The 27,643-nt window shown below is 43.6% G+C and overlaps 1 protein-coding gene across 1 annotated transcript in view; it reads left to right on the top strand.

Moving 5' to 3' along the window:
* LOC135919776 (uncharacterized) overlaps positions 1 to 27,177 on the top strand; it is a 77,433-nt gene extending 50,256 nt beyond the window's left edge. The window contains exons 15-27 of the mRNA XM_065453692.2: positions 11,233 to 11,664; positions 13,610 to 13,759; positions 14,674 to 14,789; positions 15,469 to 15,611; positions 16,364 to 16,463; positions 17,190 to 17,315; positions 18,034 to 18,153; positions 19,634 to 19,711; positions 20,289 to 20,396; positions 21,026 to 21,206; positions 22,785 to 22,946; positions 23,556 to 23,693; positions 25,114 to 27,177. Coding sequence (XP_065309764.2) covers positions 11,233 to 11,664; positions 13,610 to 13,759; positions 14,674 to 14,789; positions 15,469 to 15,611; positions 16,364 to 16,463; positions 17,190 to 17,315; positions 18,034 to 18,153; positions 19,634 to 19,711; positions 20,289 to 20,396; positions 21,026 to 21,206; positions 22,785 to 22,946; positions 23,556 to 23,693; positions 25,114 to 25,287 — 2,028 coding nt within the window. The 3' untranslated portion in view covers positions 25,288 to 27,177. The remainder of the gene's footprint in view (positions 1 to 11,232; positions 11,665 to 13,609; positions 13,760 to 14,673; positions 14,790 to 15,468; positions 15,612 to 16,363; positions 16,464 to 17,189; positions 17,316 to 18,033; positions 18,154 to 19,633; positions 19,712 to 20,288; positions 20,397 to 21,025; positions 21,207 to 22,784; positions 22,947 to 23,555; positions 23,694 to 25,113) is intronic.
* The last annotated feature ends 466 nt before the right edge of the window (positions 27,178 to 27,643 follow it).

The following is a 27,643-nucleotide window of genomic DNA, read 5'->3' as shown; positions in this document are numbered from 1 at the left end:
CAGCACGTTAACAAGCTTTCTAATGCGCCCGTCTTGCCAATCTCATAGTTCGAAAATTACTGTCCCTACATTGCAGCAATGAGCAACTTTTGTTCTTACCCAATGCACTGTTGTCGCCTCTGGCTCTTGCATCTCTTTTTCACATCTTTCTGAGGTGCATTAGCGTAATTTTAAGTTTGATCAACGCAATTATCCAAAGTTTTTCAGTTAAAAAAGAAAACAACTGAGTAGAATATTGCAATATGTTTGTTATAAACGCCTTACTATCGTTCGACTTACCAGTACAGGCTCTCTTACTACAAGTGTGAGAAAACACTCGTAAAAGAATGCGGTTGTGAAAGGCGACGTTGAAGCTTATCTTAACGATGTGTGCAATGGACAATACGGGTGGCTATGACGATAAGCGTCTACGACATACGAACGGCAGTACGGGCAGTCATTTCCTCTTCTTGCAGCAATCTGTCGACCCGTCTGCAGCTCGGACGTTTTGCTCCCTAAAGTTCTACAGACAGCAGCAATTCATAAGACACAATTTATTTGTGATATTTTATTTTGTTAGTAACGCACTGTAGAATACCAATACAAACCATGACCACGTAAAGCCAACAGACAGTGAAGCCAAGGAAAGCAACAGGGAAATTAACTGTGGCTTAAATTAGAATTCAGAAAATAGTGAAGAAAAGGGAAGTGAAAGTGTACGAAAAGATAGCTTGTCGCCGGTGAGAGCCGAACCTTCAACCTCCGCAATAAGGGTGCATTGCACTACCAATTTGGCTACGGCGACGGCTATCAATTCGTCCACTAACTTGGATATTTATCTTTTACTAGATCTAGCCCTGCAAGTTTTAGTCAGCGCCACTCAAAAACAAGGTGGACGGATGTGGAAAATCCTGTTTGCCTTAACGTCCTTGTCGGTTGGCTTTGTGTGGCAAATATTAACAAAATCGAGACCCTAAGTTTCCATTCTTCTCTCGTTATTCATTGCGAGGGTCTCGAATCTGGCAGCCTTGATGTCATTAGGTACACGCGGTCGGACTGCACCAACGCGAAGCGTCTCTTCTCTGTCGGTTGTGGCTGGGAGTTGCCTTCACAGAAGCTCATTCAGCACTAATTGGAATGGCTGACAGTCCTGCATGTGATGTTTGCGGGTTCGAAGAGAACACTGACCGCTTATTGTGCCACTGTCCTCAGTTTGAAGCACAAAGACAATCTTTGTTCAACACATCGAGGAAACTAGGTCGTCGTCTGAGTGAGCAGACAGTACTAGTACACCGTCCCCACCGATCAGAGGCTCAGAAGGCAGTGAAGGCACTTTTGCGCTTCCTGAGAACGTCTGGTTTGCACGAGCGGCTTTGACTCAAGGACTCTCCGTGCACGTGTCTGTACCCTCTCCCTCCCTCTATCCACTTCTCCCTTCCCCCAGCGTAGGGTAGCCAAGCGGACTCTTGACTAGGGGACATTCCTGCCTTATATATATAGTATTAGCCACGGGCCTGCTCTCCCAAGATCACGTGTTACGTGACGCCAGTGGTCAAAAAAGGATGTTCCACATCCGCCCACCTTGGCTCTGAGAAGCGCTGGCTTTGGTAGTGCAATTCACACTTATTGCGGAGGTTGAAGGTTCGACTCTCACCAGCGACAAGCTATTTTCGCCCACTTTAATTTCCCGTTTCTTCGTTATTTTCTACATTCCAATTTAAACCTTAGTAATTTCCCCGATGCTTTCCTTGGCTTTATTGTCTGTTGGCTTTATGTGGTCATGATTAACAAAATCGAACCCCTCGGTTCCCCGTCTTCTCTAGTCAATACAAACCATGTCATTTGAACAACGTCTTCTTAAGCTATTGGTTCTTGTAAATAAAAAGCCCTAAAAATTTTACTAAAGAGTGTAAACTCCTGGCCTATAAGTTTCTCGTTCGACTTGTCCGTGACTATGGTTCTCTAATTTGGTTTCTCCGCCATAATTATGACATAGACAAGCTTGAAACCGTGCAGAAAAAGCAATAATACTTATATATGGCATGTACAATCGCCATTTCTCACACTGCTCGTATTCTTAGCTATAACGTCTTCAGACGCTTGCTCAGAGACGCACATCTGAATGCCTTGTCATGCTTCATAAAATTGTTAGTTCATCTGTTCACATCGATGTGCCTATATAATTGTCATTAGCTCTTCGCATAACCAGGTGCACAGGCTCGTTAACCATTTTTTCCGCTCAGATCGCAACTGAATTGCTTTAAATTTTCATTCGTTCCTTCCACAACTGATAGGTGGATTAATCTCGATGAATCTATTAGAAAGCTGTCCGTGGGCCAGATTTGGGAGGAATTGCTGAAGTATACTGTGCGTTAGTATTTTATGCATGTATTATTTTTCTTGTTTCATGATCCTATTACGAGTTGGTAAACGTGTTCACGTATGTGCAAGTTTTTGCACACCCTGCTATGTCTCCTATGGAGATATCAGTATGTGTAAATAAAACCTGCAGGCTAGCATACAACACATTGCCAGTGATATCAAAAGCGGGCTCGTCAAACGGAGAAAACGTGTGCAGGTCTACGGGCATTTTTTTTTTGTCAGATTGCTTGAGCGATATTTAAATCTGCTTAAGAAAAGAGTTTAAAGGCTTTGAAAACTAATGTGCGGACTCCGGTACTAGGCTGCAGCAGTTAATGGCCAACTGTTACTGTGCAAACCATATAGCAGAATTACAAGAGTGAAGACACAAAATCTCAGACTATCTCCGACTAAATTGTAGGTGCGCATGGAGCACAGTTGTGTTTTGACTGCATCGATGCAGTTATCGCTCGAGGAATTTGTACTTACGTATCTTGATGGTACTATTCGTTTATTTCCATCTCTATTACTGCTGTTGTATCGTCAGGTGAGGATGGGGTATTAATGCGTGGAGGGATAGGAGAGGCTATGATGTCGTTCTTAAAGCGTCTCTCGCCCACTTACACGCTTGTTCAATCACTAAATCCCACCACGACCCCATGCGTTGGCTCGCTTTCTAAGTTGTTTTTCGTGCCCACACCCTGTCTTCGCCTCAGCACACTTGTACATGTCACCGGAGGAAATCATAACCGTCATGCGCAAAGCATAAAAGCGCATTTCATCAGACGCGTGTCACTCAGAGAAATGTGTCAACACCATCTAGAAGAAGAAAAAAAGCTGAGAGGGAGCGTCATGTGACAGATTTGAAGCCTAGACACAAAGGAAAATTCCGGCAGAACCAATGCCACGATGAAGGTTGACGTTCATGCGATTAGCATTGAAGCAGTGTAGCGAGAAACCGCAGTGCTAAATTCTTTACATATTTGTGAAGAATTTCTGATAACCGACGTGAAAAGCCCGATCTGTATAGCATTCCGAAACAGGAAGCGATGAACTATGAACTGCTTGCCTTTGTCGCCATTTCTGCAGAGCACGTAGCACAATGCGTATCGTTATCTCCAGGAGGACTGACTGATATGGCGTTCCCAGCAGCCACCCATATCTGTTTTCGACGGGAAGAAAACGGGACATGGAGGATAGTAGCGTGTGGGTCACACATACCGATAACCCCATATAACGAAGTCTTGTCCGCTTCTATTCCTACAAGTTCCTTCATTCATAAAAGTGCAAGCACGGCGTTTATCAGACTCGTCGTTTTGTTCTTGAAAGGCGTGAGCAACTAGCAAACAGGTCGAAAATAACTGTGTACGTGAGTCACTAGGAGAATCAAGAGACGCACGTCATGAAAGGTGGATTTTTTAAAGCGAATCTTATTTGATTACTTCAAGTGGGATTCAACGCCCAGTAACATTAAGCTATTCCCAGAAGCAGTGATATCACTTTGGCATCGAATTTGTCTTATAAACTTCAGTCATGCACGAATTCTTACTACGCTGGTCATTTTCCAACGACATGACACCATGCATAAGTTCAGAAAGTTATAAAGAATTGTTATATAGTCATGGTGCATTGTATCCCAAAACACGTGGTGCACCTTTCATTGACACACTCACGAAAACCGCCTTTAAAATCTTAAAGGCTCTACATTCAAGAGTCCCGCATGCGTAACGGTAAACAAAAGGGATGTGTCATAAATTGTCTTGAACCATCGTTATGACTCAGCGTTGCGAGTAAACAGAAACTTTAGTTCATCAGAAACATTCAAAAAGTGTTTCTATGAATTTGTTTGTCTTCTGCTCCCAACATTCCGTTTACATGGTTGAAAAAGTACATCGGTGACCCTTTCATTCGCGGTCTGAACCTACACGCTGGGCCTTATGAGGTTTCTAATGCCTAGTGTTTTCTGACGTGAACATAACCTCCACGCAGGAACCTTACGTAGGAGCTCTGTCACAGCACATGTATCAAACGTGAGTTCTTGATAATTAAAATGTGTCGCTGCGCTGATGATGTAGAGAACTTAGCAAACATTTCCTTTCAGTGTGAAAAGTTGGCTCAGGAACTCTGGCCAATCTAGTCAAAGACGAAATCTGCAAGCCTGTCTCTGACTTCCCTGATTTGCGACCGGTGTTTCCTATTTCGAGGGCCATTTGCAAGGGTGGCGCTTTTGCTACACGTAGCTGTAACGGTGAATTAATGTAGCCTTACTTTCTTTCGCTTAGGGTAACATGGCCCTTACACGCTGTAGGATACCAAGATACCAAGGTACCCCATAGATACACGGCGGTAAAATATATATAAAGCTATTCACACTTACTCACAAAACAAATTTGCATTTTGGACTCACTAAGACTCGCATTGAAGCTGGCTTGCGTTTGTGCAAACTACTCAGCCAGTCAACAGAACATACTCTGTGCATTTGTCCGCAATATGCTGTGCAAAAACGATAATTTGTACAACATTAGTTCAAGATAACCAATCAACCTTCGTCTGAAACGGTTCTATTGGCACTTTGTCCGGATCTTTGTCGTCGATATATATATATATATATATATATATATATATATATATATATATATATATATATATATATATATATATATATATATATATATATATATATATATATATATATATGTATGTATATGTATATGTATATATATATGTATCGCAACCCCCCATGATAATGCAACCGGAGCAGCAATACAGTAACTGCATGCAGTAAGTACAATACGTACAGCATCACTAATATACAAATAAGTACCTAATATATAAATGTGCACAGACAGCATAAAATTGGTGGGCATTATGCTGTAGGAATTTTTTTAAGTACAAAAATTAGCCATTCAATTACTGCAATGTGTTAGCGCGAGAAGCGAAGGTTTCTAAACTTTCAAAAAGTACTCGCAAGCGCCAGAGCTAGCACTCTGAATTATTTGATATGATGCTTGTTTCTGCGAACTAGTGCCCGCATTCGCAAAATGCTCTTGCGCTGCAATTGTTCGTAAGGAAAAATATCAGACGATCCTGATGCTGAACATATCATTATTGAACGCGCCCGGTCAATGGCAACTGTGAACGAAAGGCCACGTAAACTCGGTCCCATTTTTCGTTTCGGTACCAGGAAGGTGGACACGTCGTTACGTCACGATACACTGACTCGCTCTGTTTTTGAAGATCTCTGACTTTGCTGTAGTTTCCGCGCTATAATCGGTGACTAGCTATAAATTGCAAACCGGCGCCAAGCATAATGTCGCAGTGCGCATGTCCTTCACCTCTGAAAGAGAGCCTACACAGTCGGAGCGTGAGCGTGAGCGTGTATATATATATATATATATATATATATATATATATATATATATATATATATATATATATATATATATATATATATATATATATATATAGGTGTGTGTGTGTGTGTGTGTGTGTGTGTGCGCGTGCGTGCGTGCGTGCAATGCAACGCTGAAATACACCTCACCGTCGGCTTGCCGTATGACAAAATTGGAACCATTCAACAAACTCATATTTAGGACGTTCACTGTTCACGGGAAACATACAGGTGTGTGTGCTTTTCTATACTTTTTTTCCACTCTGGCGTAAACAAGTATAACAGAACACGAATGGGCTAATCTGAATTTACAGGCTGCTCGTTAAGTGAAGCTTTACTGTATGCCACTGACCTTAAACTTTTCCCAAAAATGTTTCTGAATGCTCTGCGCGAGTGTCAAGCAAGTGGATTAATTATGTCAAGAGGAGAATACAGATTTCTGGACGCGGAAGTACGGTATCAATGCAATAATTTCCAGTGACTTCACATTGCAAGAATAGAATCCATGTGTGAAAACAATTTTATTTTGTGCAACGTTGTGCGGTGCCTGATAAATAATGGTGGAACTACCACTCATTACAAAAAAAAGGAACTGAGGACAAACTCTCCGTCTGGCGCTAGCTCGTAACCCTGCAGCTTTGCAGTTAAGTGTGCTCAATCATCGGAGGTTCCCAGAAGAAACCTAGAATGCTAGAAACCTCATACCAGCAACACATCTCGGGTACTACTCCTAAGTCCAAATCACAAACCTCATTGTTCGCAAGAGTTGCTTGCCATTAGTTGATCGTCCTCACTAATTTTCCGGCTAGGAACACGCCTGATAATGCCACACATCCGTCTTTCCCCTTTCCAAACGGTCATCGCTAACCGGTGGCACCCACTTAGGAGACACGTTGGACCGACGTGTGTGGCAATGTCAGGGTTATCACTATATGTCTTAGATTAGGTAAGAGTCGATTTAACTTCCAGTTACGTATTGAATACATTTTTTTTCAAGTACCGCCAGTGTGAAGTTCACGTCCAGTATACTTGATTGCTTGCTTAGCTGCCAAAACATACTGAAGCGGGAATGGAACGCAATATGGGATTAATGATGAACTATGAACGGTTTGTTATCCACATGTTGCCCATAAACGGAAAGCCTTCGGCTGACGGCAATGATATCCAACTTTTTTATGTCAGAGTTGTGTAACCGCATAGTGGTCTTGATTTCTTCGCTCACAGCATACAGCCGTTTCCGACGGTGCCCTGGAAAGCAGACGTATTGTCTTTAGTGTTTTATCGGCCTGCACCCGTGGCGAGGCTGTCTTTCTGCGACAAAGATCGTGGGTTTTGAGAGTCCCTTTCTTCGTGGGCACGAATCCTCTTCACTCTAAGTGCGGGACGTTTGATTTGTAATAACCACTCCCTCATCTTTCTGCTCATTAGCGGTCCTCATAGAGCAATTATGATCGTCTCAAGTTAGTCAAAAGGCTTGGAAACTGTCCCACGCACACCAGCAAAGCTTGCCGCTCTTTCGCTGAGGCGAGACTGTATCTCCTCTATGAAATGAACCTTACGTCATTCCAACAGTATGATAAGCTGAAACGCGCAGGCCAATTTTCTACCTAAACATTTTAGCACTGGGCGTGTACAAAACGAGTTTCTTTTTCTTTATTGTGCCGCTTCTAAGTTTGCTTGAAGTTTATTTATTCCGATGGACAATACCTGCAAAGATATTTCAGAACGAAAAGTCACAAAACGGGGCTTGAAAAAAGGCATGGCAAATGGCAGAACAGCACATGTGTACCAGCACTCATAGAAAGAAAGAAAAAAGCAAGATAGAGTCACCCTGGCACACCTCACATAATTGAGGTCACAGTGGCATCGCATATACAGGCGAAATAAATGAACTATAGGCTGACAACTTCACTACTACTCTGCCAAGTTACACTGCTAGTACTACAAGGAAATATTAGTATACGAAATCACACTGTAAAGTGCAAGTTACGCCATATTGTAAAGAACGTAAAGTTTAAAGTGCTTCCGAGACAACGTAAGAAAGTTTGTATTATTTTCCTCGTGGTTATTCGATGGTACAGGGACAATAAATGATTTTAATAATTAATTAGTTATGGCGTTTTACGTGCCAAAACCACTTTCTGATTACGAGGTAGGCCGTAGTGGAGGACTCCGGAAATTTCGATCGCCTGGGGTTCTTTAACGTGCACCTAAATCTAACTAAACGGGTGTTTTCGCATTTCGCCCCCTTCGAAATGCGGCCGCCGTGGCCGGGATCCGATCCCGCGCCCTCGTGCTCAGCAGCCCAACACCATAGCCGCTGAGCAACCACGGCAGGTCAATAAATGATTTAAGGAATTCGAAGTTGTCTGTAGACTTGTGTACCTGAATCCAGACAAAGGTACCTTTTATGATTGCTCTAAAGTAGCAGGAGTAGCGATATAATGATGAAATTTTTTCGTCAACTCATTAAGGTGGTCTTTATCCAACCGTAAACAACGACTGCTTTTTCATGGTAGGGGTGTGCAGTATTTTTAATGATGAATTTAATGGCTTGACAACTGCTGCTCCGTTCAGCAGAAATGTTTGTTTGCGAACTCACAGGACGTGGGAAGCAGACCGCTATATGTTTTTATTTTTCTGTAAAACTGCTACTGTTTCAGCTCTGGAAAAGGCAATAATATGAATTTACAACCTCGTCTTTCAGCGAAGGTTTACTGTATGCCATTGACCACAACATATATTCTATAACATGTTTGCGGATACGTTGCGCGAGTGTGGGTGACGCTGATGTCAAGTGGGCCATACAAGTGGATCCCAGCAGTTTAGAGGGTCATTATTCTGCAACCTACAGTTGTAGAGACCATTCGCTTGGCAGTATAACTACGTGGACCCTATGGCGTGTCACATGTGAATGTCACGCCACGGCGTGCAGAGGCGTATATTACCTGTCCACGCTCGTTATGGTCGCGATTCACACGGGCAGCGCACGCGCCGTCGTTGGAGGCAGATTAGCGCCATTGCAAAACCACAACGACAATGGCTTCGTTGATAAGCCCCGTCTGACCGTGGAATCCCTGTCTATACAAGCGCGTCGCAAACGCTCTGGACGATAGTGTCAGCGGCGATGGTTGTTTGTCGCCTGATCTAGTGTTGCTGCATTTTCACGCCGTTTATTCCGCACTGTGCACGCGCGTTTCGACGGACATTCTCAAAATTTGCAAATATGTGGCCTCTTCAGAAAGGCTTCAGGAACTCCCCCCCTCTCGCAGAAACATCAGCTGTCAAACCAAGCTTCCACGAAGTTGACTAAAGTTTGTAGTCTTCGACAAGGTGGAATAGACGAAGTGTTCACACCCCAAGAGTCCACATGCTGCAAAATAAGGTAGACCGGAGTCTGTACACTCCAAAGGAAGAGTTCTTCAAATAGAATAAAGAACACCCTAATGTCGCTTAGAGACAATCGCGATATTCTAAAGGAACTTTATTTATCAGCCGAGCTGCTAGTGGAGGCCAGCAGTCTCCTTTTTCATGGTCAAAATACGGCGCAACTTAGAGGGATTCATTGTTGAGTGTAGAAACATTAATGCGTACCGCTGTAATAGTAATAATAATATATGGGGTTTTACGTGCCAAAACCACTTTCTGATTATGAGGCACGCCGTAGTGGGGGACTCCGGAAATTTTGACCACCTGGGGTTCTTTAACGTGCACCCAAATCTAAGTACACGGGTGTTTTCGCATTTCGCCCCCATCGAAATGCGGCCGCCGTGGCCGGGATTCGATCCCGCGACCTCGTGCTCAGCAGCCTAACACCATAGCCACTGAGCAACCACGGCGGGTGGATGTAATAGTGATTGGACGGCCACAAATCAGTCAGCTTTAACAACGTTTTAGGTACACCAAACTTAAGCAGTGACCTGCCAGTGGGCATTCGCAGAGAGGTTCAAAGTACACAAGAACTTACCGTTGCTCATGGCGTATATTGAAAGCTTTCTAACATCTTCTTGCATGAGTAAACATCGTTGCGCTAAAACAATATTGCAGATGAATCTTCGAGGCGCACTGTTTCATTTTGAAAGCGAATGAGTGAAAAAAACTGCAATTGAATTAGCTTGCCAGGCATAAAATATGGCGATTGGACCTCTACAATTAGCTTGCTGAGCTGCTCTGCAAAAAATAAAAGATTGAAGCATGCTGACGCTCAGAGGATTTTAAAAATGCCCCAATAGTGTAAAAAGAGCAATAAAGAAAAAATACGGCCTATTCCGACAATGCGCACCTCTATCAGATTGTTAAGTAACACGCAAACACAAGCGAATGAAGAATTCCGACGGCTAGTTTTGCACAGCAAGAGAAAAAGTAGCAATGAGAATATATATTTCTTTAAATTACTGTGCTTTTTGTCTTCTCAACCTTTATATCAATCTCCTCCTCCTCCGATCAAATGCTATGCGAAGTGACACGGGGTGCCAAGAGGTTGCTGAACCGAAAGACGTCGACTTTATAATTACTAAGTATTTTACACATCGGCCTCTTTAGCCACCTATAATTTTATTTCTCTTGCAACATAGTTTCGCAGCTACAGTAGGAATTTTTCTACAGCATGGATTTTACCATTGATGTGTTGTATTAGGGAGATTTAATTTGCTTCATCATTCAATTAGTTGGAATAGTTAAAACTATCACTATAATTGTCCTCCGACACTGCCGAGCGGTGACACCTAGATGTCGCGTGTGGTCGCTTCTCTGTCTTGCCTTTCTTTATTTTCTGCTCTCTGTTTACTTCTGTTGCTTTGTTCCAAGCGAGCCATGCGCTTTTGCAAAAACATATCAGTGGGTAAAACATGACAAAGCAACGAAAACGAAAAGACACTATCCATTGCCGCTGTAATTACGACTCCTGGGCGGAGTAATATATCAAGGAAGTCCCAGCTCGCCAGTGTGCCGAGGGCAACCGCCTCGCTTCCATCGTCGATCGCGTAGACACGTGACCTGAATGCACACCCTCGGCTAGCCTACGGTGGCTCGCCTTGCCTCGGCAAGTCGTCTGCCCCGGAGGAAGCCCAGTTCCCCGCGTTCGCGCTGCACTAGCGATCTTACGCGCACACACACACCGCGGCTCTCGCCGAAGCTGGCTGCTGTACGGCGAGGTCTTTATCCCCTGTCCATTGCTGTGTTACCCATAAGTGCGCACCGTGCGTAGCCAGCGAGCAAGTGCACGTCACCTCGTGCAGAGAGCTTGTCAGAGCTTGTCAATTTTGACCCTGGCCGGTGAAGGAACGTGCCGTGTCTCGCGCTTTTGTGCTTGAAGACTAGCTGAAACTGCAGCGATCCGTCTTTCTGACGTGCCGAGAGTTGAGACTGCTGCAGGGAAGTACCGCCTTTCTGTTTAGCAAGTTTGGCACTTCGACGTCACTTCTTGCGGGAGGTGGAAGCGGCTCGGACGTCGTGTATATGTTGTACAGATTGTGGCCGACCTGAAAAACAGCTCGTTTTAGAAGTCACCGACGGCAACGTTTGCTGCTGACTACAAACTTTCGATGTTGTCCTACGTGCAGCGTCGCCTGCGCATAAAGCAGCCGTGGTACAGCCCAGCGGACCAGTGTGATGATGGTGATAACACGGACCCGGGTTCAACTTGTATCGCAGGCGAGTCCTTGAGGCTTTCCGCGCCTGCCGTGACCCAGGTGCATTTCGTTGGCTCTCGAGACCACCACGAACGCTGTGCGGCCGACGAGGATATCGGAACAGCTCGTCAAGGATCATCGTCTCCCGCGCGACCCCCATCCGACGGCATGGCGGGTAAAAGCGGCGACTGCCTGCTGGCTGCCAAGCGTGTTTTCTGGTTCGTGCGCTGTCACTGGCGGCGCATCCTGGCACTCTTGGCGCCCGTGATGCTCTCGCCTCTGCTCATACTCCACGACAGCAAGGTGGGTTCTCAGGCGTACAGTTCACGGTGTACAAACGCATTATATAGGTGTAAACAAGAATGTTGCACTCTCGTGAACACCTATATAATACGTCCGTACGTTGTTGAGTTCGTTCATATGAGGATGCGGTGTAACAGCGCAAAAAAAGCGAATTGATGTACACGAGACAAGACATGACACGAGTACTGTGTCGTGCCCTGTCAATAGGATTTCATTGGGTGTTAGTGTTCAGTAGATGCCGCGTCGTGTCAATCGATGTTCAAAAACTCTTTAGTAACATTTTGGTGAGGGCTACTTGCTTCATCTTCCGAAGTAGAATCACCATTAGAAGGACACATTAGAAGGACACACAAAAGCACAAATACCACAAAACAAGCGCTTGTTCTGTGGTATGAGCCTATTTGTGTGTCCTTATTTTGGTCGCACAGGGTGAGTATAGCTCAAAAACGCGAGCTTTTCGAACGTATCGCTTAGTCAACAGCTTCGGAGCCACTGCATCTGCGAAAGAAGTTCTCGCAGAGCCATGGATGTATATACTGAGGTGTTTGTTGACCTTTCGGGGCTCCAAGGCTACAGGCGTTCAGGTGAGCAGTTCTCACCATTTTTGGTGTTTGAGTGTTAGGAGAACAGCTGCAGCTATGCGAAAGGACCCAGCTATATTTGGCTTGCGCATTTTCACTTCAAAACTTTGGGCCAGGGGCGCCCGCATTTACCTTCAATCGGCCTTGGGAATAAACGCATTGACGAATACGTGAGGCGCACGCTAGTGTCACGGAAAAAGCAGCCCGAAAGTAGGCGATGCACTCGCTCAATCGATGACTGAAAACAAACGCACGTGTTCGAGTACGGCTGTTCGAGTGCCACGATAGTATCGCCTACGCTTGACAAAATGAAGATGTCACTCCTTGATTGACAAAGCCAAACATGTATTTCAGGGCTCACTGAATATAAACTTAACCAAACATTTTTAGACAAAGACTTACACTGGGTGCTCCTCTCGCTGGTGAAAAAGACACAACTAATTCCACAGAAACGATGTAGGCTGTCTAGTTTAGGGAGCGCACAGCATCAATGAAAAAAAAGTACCATATTGAATGAAGTGTACTTGTCAGGCACAATTCCCAATTCCAAGGCGAAGGATACAATTGCAAATTTAGTCGTTAAATTACCAAGTGAGTTGTACCTTCAGAAAGTTAAGTTTTCCTATTAAAGCTATATAAAGCAAATAAGGGGGAAGAGTTAGGTTATCACCTCAGAATTTCTTCTACACGTTCTTCTACACGTTATTATGTAAATAGACAAGATCTAAGCCAGAATTGTGCTTCCATCAGTTGTTAGGTTGATTTGTTTTATGTTATACGACCATTTTTAGTGAGGATCGCAGCAGCGCTTTCGTAATGATGGCATTTCTGTGTTTCCGATGCATAAAAGAACATCAAAGTTGAGTGCGATGTAATGCTTCCTCTTCCCGTAGCGTACACTTTCTCCTCTTAAGAACGTTAACAGGAGAAACATTTTTTTAGCTCGTCTGGTGTTGAATTTCTCGGAAATGTATTAAAATGAAGGTTTAGTGAAACATTTAACAGCTGGTCTGAAAAGCACTTTGGTACATTTGTTATGACGAGTTCTTCAGCTTATAACGATTACAGTTCGTTACCCTGTATGTTCAATGAATTGGCAGTACGGAGAAGGAGATAACTAGCGGTGTGCGCGATGTAGGCACGCAGAGCTCGCATTAATTACCTTTCGCATTTGTTTTGTTTTCGTGTTCTCGTTTTTTGCGAAGGCAGCTACCTCAGTATTCCTCAGCTCGCTGTAGTTCATCATGACCTCGCGAACGTGACATTTTCCCATTCAAATGCACGAAGACACGATATGGCACAGCCCGATATGCCTGCTTGCGTAAGGATACGCAATTATAATAACTGCTGCTTTCTCTTTGCAGGAAACGCGATGTGCTTACGTCATCCTTCTCATGGCTGTCTACTGGATGTTCGAAGTGGTTCACTTGTCCGTTACATCATTGCTGCCCGTCTGCTTGTTCCCTTTATTCGGTGTGCTAGACACTGCAAGCACAACGGCACCATACATGAAGGTACGGCAACAGTTCACAGCAAGCCTAGTTGCTGTCAAGACATGATAAAGGCTCCAACTCCTTCAATGACTACTACTTTCAAGCGCTACTCGAATACACGACGATCGATGGGCACCATCGCTCGTCGGCTCGCAAGGTAGTGAAGGCACTTTTGTGCTCCTAAAGGGCGACTGGTCTTTGTGAACCACTTTGATTGCCTGGCGCCGTTTGTGCGTGTGCACGAATTCACCATGTATCCCCCTCTCTCTCTCTCTCTCTCTCTCTCTCTCTCTCATTTTTTCTATTCCCCTACCCCAGCACAGGGTAGCCAAGCATACGTTTTTGTGGTTAACATCCCTGCCTCCTCCCGTTTTTTATCCTTCTCGTCCTCCTTTTCCTCCTCTAGTCTGAAATTTTACCTGCTGTATGTGGATCTGCAAATTGTGATTGGGGGCTCCGGGGCAGTTCTTAATAAGTGTATCCGGCAATGATTGTATGATAGGATAGTGCATCTTGGGTAATTTCTGTTATGTCGAGCAAATGCAGATGCAGTACCACTGCATCTGCATCATAAGGATAACCTAAGTTGTCAAGATTACCGACGCACTTTTGTCCTTCAAAGCTACATCGCAAAGTATAGAAACGTAGCGTCTTGAGTGTGTTGGTATGACGTGGTGAAGTTTATAGCGCACGAAAAAACGAGGGCACAGAATGGCGTGGTACGCACAGCGCTTGTGTGTACCGCGTCTTTCTGTGTCCTCGCCTTTAGCGCGTTATAAACTTCTCGACTGCAGCAATGTATAGACGTTTGTCCATGAAAGGAGGCACCTCTATCGTTCATTGAAATACCATATGAAGTAGGAGCTAAGGCATTGAACTGCCTGCTGCAAGATACCTTTGGTACGCGTGGTAATTCCAGTTTATGCAATTTACAGGATGCCATTATGATGTACTTGGCAGGCATGATCATAGCAGCTGCTGTTGAAAACTGCAATCTTCATTATAGGATCGCACTTCGCATTCTGCTCACTATCGGCACCAAAACTCTCTGGTGAGGACACGTCGATATTTCTGACCAGCAGTCTTAGGTGTAATTTAACCTTTCTTTGTTGAAATGAAAATAAAAGAAAGAAGTTTAGTCAGCCTATAATGGTGGCGGCCACTCCTGTTCACATATTAATAAGAATAAGAAAGCCATTGAAGGATCAGAAAAAATGCAACAGATTCAAGAAATTTAGATCGGAGTTACCTAAAGAGAACAAATAGAGTCTGCATACGATTGTGGACACACTGGAAAATACAGGGACAAACGGCAAGGACATGTACCGCACTACACTGAGTCTCGACCGCGATGCGGACCGAGGTGAACCGATGCACAGATTCACAGCACACACAGAATAAATAATACGCACACAGGGACACAGTCAGCAGCGGGCTTCATAACAGAAGGCGCACAAAGACAAGTATGACACCCATATTATACAAGAAAACGGGTGGCTCTTACATGTGTTTACTCAGTGCAGCGCCTCATACACGTTTAATATGCCCGTGTCTCCAAACAGATGTTAAACTGCGTTCAGAACACCTATATTTACAGTTGTGACACTTCTGGAGAGCCGTCCTCACTTGTCTAAGTCTATCAAGTGGTGGGCTTGTTCTGAACCTTGTCCGTTGTTCGTATGTCTATCTTTCAGCCGTGCTTGGCATTCTTCATTTTGCGCTCATTGCAGGCTTTTGTTGGGCTTCATGGTCACTGCGATGTTCCTGTCCATGTGGCTGAGCAACATGGCGACCACACTCATGGTTCTGCCCATCGTTGACGCAGTCGTCAACGAAATCTGCAAGAAAAACTCTGAAGAGAGTCTCAGGAGCGGTAGGTGACATCCACGCTACTTACATTAACGCCTGTATGTCCATAAAAACTCCATTTAAGATTTGTATAGCACGACACTCATGATCACTTCTTTGAGTTGCTACCTAGAAAAAGGTGTTTAAATTAGCTTCATTTTTTTTACACAATCGAAACGATTTTAGGACTAGCGATGTTGTACATGCAATCTATACTTCGTTTATAACCTGATATAATAATTCCATGTTATATACACACTTTTTTGAACAAAGACCCAGTAGAAATTACGAGCACTCCTCCGAAATTTTAGTTTCACTGGGCATCCTAAAAACACACATATTATTACGTAACGAACTGGGAAAAAAACGTGACTTGTGCACTCAGTTACCGCAAACAACTCAATTATTCCCGTCTCCTCGGACATCCGGCACATTTCGAAACTGCTTGTTGTCCTGAGTTCCACTGAAGGGACTTTTTCGCAAATATTTATCCGTTACATATCATACTGACCGCTAATAAAGACGAGGACAAGAGAAGGGAACACAGAACGATGATGCGCGCGGTTCTCCTTCCCGGCCCTCGTCTTTATTAGCGGTCAGTATGATATGCAGTAACCACCAACTAGGCCAAACTGAAGTTATTCTGAAGCATTTCTCCGTTGCTTGTGTAGATGCTTGACCTCCATCATTATTTGTGATTAAATCATCACCACTGGTTAAATAAATTTATATTTGCGTCACAGTAGCATTATATGGCCTATCTTGATTAACGTGCAGGCTCTCCGGAAAGTGGGTACACCAACGAAGCTTTCCCTGCAAACAGCGCTGACGTGAACGTCGAAAGCTTTGAACTCCAGTCTAAGGAAGACGATAAAAGGTATCAGCCGATGATCTTCGCTCCTGATCCTGTTGAACAATGTATTAGCGAGTAATTTCCTCCATGCATTCCATGATGCATGTATCACCGTGCATTTCGAAAATATGTCTGTTGTTGTTTACCCATTTGTGCTCTTCTTGCACCAGAAGGCAAGAAGGAAGCACGAACTCTGACTTTTGACAGCTTTACTCTAGAGGAATGAAATTATCCTAAACACTACCAGGGATCATCATACAACTTAAGAGCCACATAAACGAAGACACCCTTCTGAGCGTTATTCATGAAATTCTCTCGTGGTTTTACTTACCTTGTTTTGTTTTTGTTTCTTCCTCTCGGCTCTGCTATATGGCACTCAGTTAATATTTGCAATCAATGTATATGGTTCTATTCACTCTCAAAGTAAAAATTGCAACATATCGAACTTACTTGCGTCTTCGAACATGCGTTTTCCAGTGAATAACCAACAGGCGACCCACGCGATAGAAGACACCTCCCGCTGAGTTTATCCTGCAAGATGCACTTTGTCCTTTGTAAATGCCGTTTGTCTTGTAAATTTTATTCGTGCTTTCTATTTGTGCGCCACATAACATCGATCGAGCATAACATCGATTACCCCAGGGCGTGAGATCTGCCGGCCTTTTTTCCCTCCTGAAGTGGTTCCAGTACTTCATAGTTTTCAAACCTCGGGGTATTCTCTTCCATAGAGCAAATGTACGTTTTACGCAGAGCTTCGGGCTACGAAAGGTACCGGAACGCCATGTTGCTGGGCATCGCTTACGCGTCCAACATTGGTGGCACGGGCTCGGTCATCGGTACGGCTCCGAACCTGGTCCTCATGGGGCTCGTCGAGGAGTGAGTCATTAAACAGGCGTGTCTCCCTTGGTCAACCATCCTTGGCCAACGAGGAGTGCGGGTGCATGTGGTAAAATAGAAAGTTCCTGACGAGCGACGATCCTAAATCACGTTAATTTGTGCGTTTTTGCGCCTGTTTTCATTTATTTGTTCACGCGGAAAATGTCGCCTAATTAGAGAGATCATGAATATTAAAGAGATCGTCCGCAGTAAAGTTACATGGCAGAGGTCATCGCTTATATGATGCAAGACTGCAAAAACTGATATCCCCCAATAACAAGCATTTTCACGATGGTTAAAACTACTCAAACCCCAACCAAAGTATGTTGCACACGTAGATGGAAAACAAGTAAAAGATTTCCTACATTTGTAAATTTTGTTGATAACTCTCCTTCTTCGCGTCACATGTTATCTTTTTCTTGCAAAATTCTACTTATTCTAACCGTATCATCATTCTAACCACACTATCAGTACATGCTGCTGAGCGTTTCATATAAATTTGTTAACCAGTAGGCGCCGCGGTCCTTAAAAGCCTGAGGTGGTGGTGGTACATACTTTTTAAACGTGATATTGCCAGTTAGAGAACGTCTGAGGTCTTAATGACGACCGGAAATTACAATCAGCTACTGTATGCTTCAGTGGGTACGTCGAAAGAGGCGGGTGTTGGCAGTACAGCGTTGCCGCATAATAATGGATTGCGTTATACATTGTACTGCAGGTTGTACCCCATGTCCAGCTCCTTGAGTTTCGCAACGTGGATGATATACAACGTGCCAATCATGATTGTGTGCGTGGTCTTCGCCTGGCTCTACCTGTTTTTCCAGCTTGTTCCGAAAAGGTCGGTGTCCACTGCATGCGCACCAATGGCCACAGCACTAGGTCATGTTTAAAGGGACACTTAATACAAGCATTAAGAGGAAGCTTTAGCTCGGGGTTTCCTATATAAATACTCGCAAATGGAAAAAGGAGAAATCGTTTTTCTCCTCAACCACTGCACCAAATTTGATGGTTTGTTGCATTTAATATAAAAATAAAAATGTAGTGTCTCCTTGTAGCAAATTATCTATTTAGGCTGTAATTTCTTTAATAAAATTGTTGAAGATCGCGTTTTCAGAAAGTGAAACTATGAAGTTTACAACTCTTCAACTCTGCAATGAAAGCCTATTCTGTAAATTGCATGTAATTGTGCATTTAAAGCGGTCCAAATTAATATCTTATACACGGCTCTCAAGTTGACCAATAATATATAAGTAAGAGTATTGCAAATCCATTGTAAACAATGAAACAAATGCACTTATGATATAGTTGATATATCAAATTTGTGCACTTTGACTGCTCTAGCGGATGCAGTTTTACAGAATTGTGATATATGTTATTGGTGCAAAGCTACAAAATCGTAAACTTCGTGCTTCTATTTATTTTAAACTTACCAATTTCTGAAAATTTCTTTTCGAGAAATTGAAGCTTTAAATCAGTATTCCGCTACCAGCTCTCACTAGAATTTAACTATATCTTTCAAATGGAACAAATGTGATTAAAGTCAGCCCAATGATTATCTCAGAAAAGCGTTTCTGCGTTTTACACGTATTCGAAAAGGCGACATCGGAGTTGCACCCGAGCTAAAACTTTCTCTTCAGCATTATATCGCAACCAGACCACGTGCCATGAATAGACCGGCTCCAAATAGCGGCAACGAGTTTCGCACGTTCATTTTCATTTCTATTACAAAAATAAGAAATAGTACTAAATAAGTGCTTGCTTGCAAATGCAAGACAATTTAATCAAAAAAAATATTTTCTCAGCTTGTTGAGTTTCAATGGTGCCAACCAACACGCAATGAGTTACGTCTGATTTCCTTTTTTTTTAATTTAGGTAACAATTCAAACCCCCTTTTTATATATGTTACACAGCACTTCACTTAGGTGGCAACAAACTTGAAGAATGGAAGCTCACAGCACCAACGCTGTTACATTTTCTTTCACGTTGGTCAGGTGCCAAAGTGCATATTCTTGTTGATAGATGCCGCATGAATTGTCTATATATTGCTCATTTGGTCGTGTCAAGCTCATGCACTGTAATACTGTAATTTTGGCAGGTTAGCAGTAAAATTGGTTATCTCTCTCACACATGAAAAAAGAAACAAACTTAGGCGCTCAGTTTGCCGGTCTGTCACCATGATAGTCACTAGCTTACTATTTATTTCTCATTCTCGAATACCATTCAGTTAAAGCAGCATTTCATTCGACAACGTTTTGCAAGAGCTATATCACATTATTTATTCAGTGTGCTAATGTAATAGCCCTATTTGATCGTTTCAGATTACGTGGCAATCATCTGAACCCAGAATCAGTTCGGATCGCTATCAGGAAACGCTACGATGAGCTCGGAGCTTTATCGTAAGTATGCCTAACCTGTATGCTTCTGTTCATTTGAAAAAGTGAACACAAATTCAGTAGGGCGTAAAACGTTTGCTATGCTCAGCTCGCACTAAAATTAGTCAACAAATACCGAGAATAAGGTCTGATCTTTAGCCTCCGCGCCCCTCCCCTTTTGTGGATGCAAAAACCAACCACGGAACTGATGGTGTCGTTGTGAAGCGGTAGATCAGGTCAGCGTTCTCTAAGTGTTACCCCTTTCAGTTGTCGCATATCGCCAAACCAACTACAACACGGTTATTATTGTTCTTTTATCATAAACAGCAGCGTCCACATGGTTACTATGTGATCAAAGTGTGATGTGACAGTGCAACGCTCAACTATAGCATAGGTCGTGTGACCGGGATACATCTAATAGCTGCCTACGGAATGAACATTTCTACTGTTGCCTAAATGGTTTCGCCTATCTGTAGCGGCAGCTTAGAAGAAGTACCTCAGTAGTGATCATGTGCTTAGCCTTAAATTCGTGCCTGGTTGTTTGGAACCGTTCAAATTTGGTAACGTTTGTGAACAATTACTAACCACAACTGTTCCAAAGGTTCCACGAAGGTGCTGTACTGTTCATCTTCGTCGTCACTGTGCTGTTGTGGTTCTTTCGGGACCCGTACGTCGTCACCGGCTGGTCCTCCTTCTTCGCATTTGGCAAGTGAGTTCTCGAGCTTTTGTGCTCCTTTTGCCAAGCGAATCGCTTTGGCAGAGCAAATGGAATAAACACCATAGGGAAGCGAGCTAGGAGATCGGCCATTGTTCTTTTTGCAGATTCCGCCCGTTATATAGATAAAACACAAAAATACAAAACTTCTGTTTCGTTTTACTAAGGTTGAAAACATTCCAGAATGTCACTGTCAAAGCCGATATCGAAGTCAATTGAGTAAAATTATAAACTTGCTTAGTGCATCTGTTGAATCCTGCATTTCGTAGCTGTCTTCGCCGTTACCGCCACTAATTGTGCTTTTTCTCCATGAACACGACTTTAAACGACCCATGGATGGCCTTGGGTGCTTTGAAGAAACAAATTTTTATTGTCTTATATCCTTGCTCGTCGTGTATTCCCCTATGGGCATTTTCGAAAATTTTTATGGCGTAATGTTTTCTGGAAGATCACCTCGCGACATTGAATAGAGTTTTAAAAAATTGCACTAGACGTGGTCAACGAGTCTTTTGATGTCAAATTTTGTATTCACCCCAACTTGCTTTAGGAATGCAGTATGCATGTATGTTGCTATTGCTCCAACGTGAACGCGGCAACTCACAGCGCATCGTGTCGAAGTGCAGGAAAATCAAGGACGCCACACCGGCCATGCTTCTGGTGAGCCTGCTGTTCCTGGTACCGGCGAGGCCGATCGCTGAGCCTCAGGGACCGGCTCTGCTCGAGTGGAACGTGGTGCAGAGAAAAATTCCATGGGGCGTCCTTCTGCTCATGGGAGGCAGTTTCTCCATGGCAGAGGCATCATCGGTAAGCAAAGTGCACGCGTCAGACTTGCATTGTTTTCATGAAGACGTCGTTAACGTACACTATTCGCGCATGCCGTTCGGTTTTCCCTAGAAGTTAATCTGCATCGAAATTTTCAAGCGCTATGAAAAAGCGGTGCATTCGTTATTATAGCAGGATAAAAATCAAGCGTGCTTGAATGTGACGGAGGACAACTCTCGGTCTGTATTAAAAGTGATCTGCCCCGACTTAAGCACTTACGAGAGTGATCGTGCGCTATGGATCCTAACGCGCTGCTTTGCGCTATGGCATTAGCTCTGAGAAGCCCCGAGTTCGTTGGGAAAGCTCATTGCGCTATATTTAAATGTTTTATCTTCTGAGGCACCATACAACACCCCAAAACATATACTAGCGCCGTAGATGTCTGGACTGGGTCACTCGTACAGTGGTCCATGGCTTCAATAATATCTTGCAGAGAACATACGAGGATGAACCAGAAAGTCGCGGCCCCTATTTTTTTTAGCCAAATGAAGGCTGTAAATGCACATTCAACATATCTATTCTCAGCGGTGGACCTTTCTTGGACAGGCCCGGTCTTATATGACGGTAGCTCCGCGGCACGGCTCTGCTGTCAGTTGTTGAAGATGGCGGTTGTGCTTCACACGTTCACGGTGTACGAGCAACGAAGTGTGATTCATTTTCTATGGAGCAAGGGACTAACGCCCATCGAAATCCACAGGGAAATGCAGCCCACGCATGGGGAAAAGTGTCTCGCTTTGAGAAGTATGAGGTGTTGATGTCGTGAGTTCGCTGTACGCCGTGAAGACTTGCATGACAATGAGTGTTCGGGGAGGCCTCGTGTGTCGCTGACTCAAGACAACATTTCTCAAATTTAGTGCTGCGATGAGACAAATGTCTGAACCGGTGTGGGCACTATGTGGGAAAATAGTATAAGGTACGCAGAATAGTATGTATTATTGTAATTCCCTGTATGTACCTTATTTCGGCTAATAAAAAATAGCGGCAAGGCTCTGATTCAGCCTCGTATTTTCGAGTCTTGAACTCTAATGTATTGGTGACATGCTATGCCTAACAGAGCCTCTGCCCAGTAGTGCCGGACTTGACTTTATAAGTTACTAAATAAATATCATTGCTTAAATTTATAAGAAACAGTACGCTTGATTTATAAGTGGAAAATAAGTTTCCATTTCTTTTTGGCTGCCTATATTTATTTATTTATTTATTTATTTATCATACCCTCAAGGTACGGTTGTACGGTGTGTCTGGTATGCACCCCTCCATTTTGTTTTCTTTCTTATCTATTTCGCAGTGCAGGATTGCTAGTTGGAGGCTCCCTGATGATTAATTACCTTGCCTTCAAGCTTATTGCTCCTCACTTCTCCATCTGCTCCTTTTCCATCTAGTTTAGCGCTATGCTTCGATGGATTATCGTTTTCACGAGGTAGCTCAATTGATTCAAACGTAAACAGCGTTGTTTTGTGACTGGTTGGCATCCACAAATGATTTAATTAAGCTGCGAAGGCCATTCATAAGCGGTTTTGAGAGTGACTTGGTGAGGCTTCTGTTTTTTTTTTTCTTCAGAAATCCGGGCTGTCGCGGATGCTGGGCCAGTACCTGACCAGACTGGATGTGCTTCATCCGGTGTTGCTAGTAGCTGTTCTCTGCATTTTCACCACCACAGTCACCGAAATTGCTAGCAACACGGCGACTGCCAGTGTTCTCCTGCCCATCACTAGTTACCTCGTGAGTCTGCACTTGGACCTCATGTATATTACTGCATCTCATAATGTGCCCGGAGTTGTATACCTATATTACATTACATTTATATGCTTTAGGTCTGTGCTCTCAAAGAACATCCGCGTTGAAGGCCTTACTCGCGTTACTGAGGTTTCTGCGGTATACGGGCCTTCACGATAGACTTAAAAAACGCCTCCTCTTACCGCTTTATAGCGTACGTAGTTTTTTTTTGTGCTCGTATTTCTATCTCTCTCCCCTTTCCACTCTCTTTCTATTTTTACGCCCCTCCTCCTTCCCCCCGTGCAGGAAGGCCACCCGGAACTGCTTATGGTTAACCATCCTTTCTCTCCCTCTCTCCATGTTCGCGAAAACAGTTGCTCCTTAGTGAAAGAGCTACAAGAGTAGGTGTAACCAAAAATACTGTTATGCTTTGTTACGTCACCACTGTATATGGCAGAAATTTATGCTGTTGACGTGACGTTGCCATACGAAAACACAGAAGTGGAGCGCGTACAGTAATGTTATTTTCTTCTGCTTGGAAGACCACAGCAATGACCAGGGACACACCGTCGTGTCTAAAGGCGCTGCCTAAACTTCATTGTGTTTGCATTCCAGGCCCAGGCCCTGAGGATTCATCCGTTCTTCCTCATGATACCTGTGACAGTATCGGCGTCATTTGCTTTTATGTTGCCGGTGGCTACGCCTCCAAACGCCATGGTTTACGAGCACGGAAGCATGAAGCTGAAGGACATGGTGAGTTTTCCTGCACATTATGTGCGATAACACACGACGTCCAGTCTCTTACTCTCTTTAGCGCCGTGCGTTTGCTGCGTTCCGAAAATAACCAATAAATACCTACGTTGACATTTCGTATCACGCTTACGTTAGAAAGACCACACCACAAAAATATTTCTGCTCCAAAGGGGGCTTCGAGAGGCTTAGAGCATGGCAAGAAGGAAGAACACATGACAATAATGGTTCACTGAAACATTGCAGTTGCCGTTTAACAGCGTTTGAGCGCTTCAATGATCGCCATCATGTTAGCTATATGCCCACTGCAGGACGAACTTCTACCAGTAATCTCTTATTGCCCTTGGCTTGCTGATTACAAGTTGTGCCTGCAAATTTCCTAATTTCACCACACCACCTAATTATCTGCTTTCCTGGATAGTACTTCCCTTCCCTTGGAAGTCACCCTACAACTCTAATTCACTACCAATTATATGCCCTATGCATTACATGGCCTGCCCAGCTCCATTCTTTCCGTTTAATGTCAATTCGAATATCGGCTACTCCCGGTTATGGGTGCAACCTGGTGCAGCCCTTCAATGCTTTTTGTCAAAACGTTCGTGTCAGGACGCAGAGAGCTAACTTTTCTAGGATGAACGTCAACAGCAACTTTTCTTGCATGTAATTTAAAGCAGGTTCATGAGCCAGGTCTACAGTCTTTTATTATTTTCCAGCAACGCACAATATGACGAATTGTAAAGTTGAAAACGTGAAAATGGAGAGGCTTGATTACCCTTGAACGGTTAAATATCGCGAGTTTTACATGTGCTGCATTGCGGTCACGTCTGTGAGGTATTAAATCTTCTCACAGTTCAACGCGGGCGACTCGAAACAGAGAGACAACCGCGTCAGTGGTACGCGTTACGAGATCCTTTTTAACTTTACCTCAGCCAAAGTTGCCCTCATAAATGTACTTAAACAGAAGACAACACAAACAGTCTAAGTTTTCACATCACCGGGGACATATCAAGGAGCATTTGCCATTTGTTGCTCATTTCATGTGCACATATTGTTTCACTTACCACCTAAACTATCACGTCCTTACTTTGCCCAAACAGGTTTTGGACCGTAAGTATCCACAGAGTATAGCGGTTCATATTACTTAGCAAGAAACGGCCAAAGCAGACAGCAAATGTGTTTTAGCGGAGTTGTACAGTCAATTACCAATAGTCCTTATCAAGATGACAACTTTGCATTTTCGGTCAACCTGATTTACAGAGCTTTCTTAACATTTCGTACCGTAAGTAAGAAACAAATATGGCTAAGATGCCCGCACATAGTCAGATTCCATGGGTGCTTTGCCAGGAGAGACTATCAGTGGTGCGTCATTCCCCCGAACATACATGAAAACTGTGTCTTTCTGCTTTTTTTTTGTGCCTTCCAGGTAAAGGCGGGAATCGTGATGAACATCGCCTGCATAATCATCGAAATGGTTGCGATTAACACTTTGGGCGCGTGGACATTCGGTCTTTCCAGCTTCCCAGCTTGGGCTGAGATGGGAAACTCTACAATCTCGACAAGTCCGGTCAACGTCTCGACGTCGGCAAGCGCATCCTAGCAGCGCTTTGAGAACAACATTTTCAAGTACCTGAACGGAGAGAGTTATATTGTGTGCGAAGAGTGTAATGCTCTGGTGTGATCTTCGGATATTTGCTCGAGGACATCTGCAATACTCGGGCCTGGTTAGTAAGCTATAACTGGAGGTGTCACTTGTAGAAGCAAGCGCTCACTGGCCGTTGAAAATTTGAGTACTCATGATACTGATCTATAAACGACGGGTTAACGTGCACTCGATTTTTTACAAATGTTATAGTGAAAGGTTCTACCCTTCTACATAGAAGTTACGGACATTATGTTCCGATAAAGATTAGAAACTTCTTGTTCAAAGCATTCTTGAAAACTCATGGTTCAGCAACTCGCATACTATATGAAATCCGAGACACCCCCTTTCAATCTAAAACACTGATCAATGAACATTAGTCAACTTCGAGACCAGTAATATCATCTCCCAGGAGCCTCCATCTCATCGCTGTTTTCAAATGATGAACACGCGTGCCACGAAGATCCGCTTTCGTCGTCATGTATGACACGGCTGTCGCAATATGGCGTTGACAGGTCCGAATGAGTCACGTGCTCTAAGCGTTTTACAAAAAGCTCTCATCGCCAACCCTATTTTGTGCTTTAAACATAGCATAACGTCACACGAAATATATTTATAACGTTATCCAGTTCTTTACGTCGGCTCATGTAACGTAGCGGTTACAGTCAAAATGATCCCAGCAAGATGTTAAACCATGGTTGTAGCTTCAGCATTATTATGTCATTAAACCGGCTATGTATTTTGATAGCAAGCGCCCAAATATTCCTTAAGCGTATTCAACGATGGACACACCTTATTGGATGAAAAGTATGTTCGGATTCCGCGCATCTTATCACAATGGAGTGCTGTGCTGAGCTGCCAATTCCTCTAAGCGGGAGGAACTACCAGCTTTAAATTTAACTTCATTTACACGAGTGGTCGTAAACCCTGGGCGAAATAAGCTTACTCATATTGTGCCCAACAGGAGTGAACGTACTCCATACGGGGCGTGGATCATAGGGATCCTTAGAAATCGAGCTGCGGTATATATGACATCAAAAAGAGTGGCCAGCACTGCCTTTGTTCTTACACTCTAAAACATGCGCAGCCTTCGTGACGTATCTCATTCTCAAACGATAATCGTTATCTATCTTGCGTGCATTCCTTTCTTTTACATTCGGCGCTCACAATTTTCCTGTCAAGAACGCTAAGTCACGGCTGATACGCGCATCCCATTCCTCACCTGAAAGTACCGGGCGAGCAGAGCTGAACATGGGAAATGCATGCAAGATGGGGGGCAAATTTAATATTGTTTGAATACACGATAAACCCCTGTGGGTGAAAACTTTGCTTGCAATGCACTCTAAAAATTACGTACCATAGTTTAACTTTGTCACAAAACAATTTTCAATCGTCATCAATCATGTCTGCACTTTCCTACCAAAGACGTCAAGTGTCTCGGCGAGGGTTTCCTACGGGTAAGCATAACGTACGAGTTCAGTGACGAAAATAAACACTATAGCGTACACGATTTTTGAGAATATGGCACTGTGAAAAATGGAGTAACCGAAAATAACGAAAGTTTGAACAGTTTAACAGTGCAGTGCCACACTGAAATGGGTGATTGAAGTAACGTAGATAAACTATCATTCAGACTCATGTTGCCATTCCTGTCGAGCGTTTTAGTCATATAAAGGCAGCTCAAGGCTCAGAAGAAAGCATGAATGTTTCCGGACTTGAACATACTTTGCTCAATCCTTCGAAAAACAAAAGTTTTGTTAAGACAAAACATTTTATAGATAACTTTCATACGCAGGCTCAAGTCATTTCGTCATTGTACATTTGTGGAATAAAATCATGCCAAGCCAGCGTAAGTTTCTCGTTCTTTTTCCGCAGCGTGTTCAGACGAAAATTGTCATTTTGCGGAAGCTTTATTATAATGTTATGCAACTTCACAACCTCGACGCAGTGCTCATTTAACTAGACATCATGGCCTGGGCCTCAACAACTGAATTTCGCGCTATTAGCATTGGTTAATGGCGAATTTCGCTCATCATGCTGAACAGCCTGTGTGCGATTGAACAGCCTGTGTGCGAGTGAGAAAATCAAGTGCATTGCTTTTGAATGAAAGAATGAATGAATGAATGAATGAGTCAATGAATGAATGAATGAATGAATGAATGAATGAATGAATTTATTTCTCCTGTTTACAACAGAAAGGAAGCAGAAGCTAAAGGCCATGTGGCCTGACGAAGGCTTCTGCTCCCGCAACATGGTTTCATTGGATGTAACAATAAAGCGGAGCCATGGCAATCTCACATACAGCGAAACATTC

This window comes from Dermacentor albipictus, chromosome 2 (assembly GCF_038994185.2).
Source record: "Dermacentor albipictus isolate Rhodes 1998 colony chromosome 2, USDA_Dalb.pri_finalv2, whole genome shotgun sequence".
Taxonomy (NCBI): Eukaryota; Metazoa; Arthropoda; class Arachnida; order Ixodida; family Ixodidae; genus Dermacentor; species Dermacentor albipictus.
The sequence above is the reverse complement of the archived record's forward strand: the minus strand, read 5'-3'. Positions and strand labels throughout refer to the sequence as shown.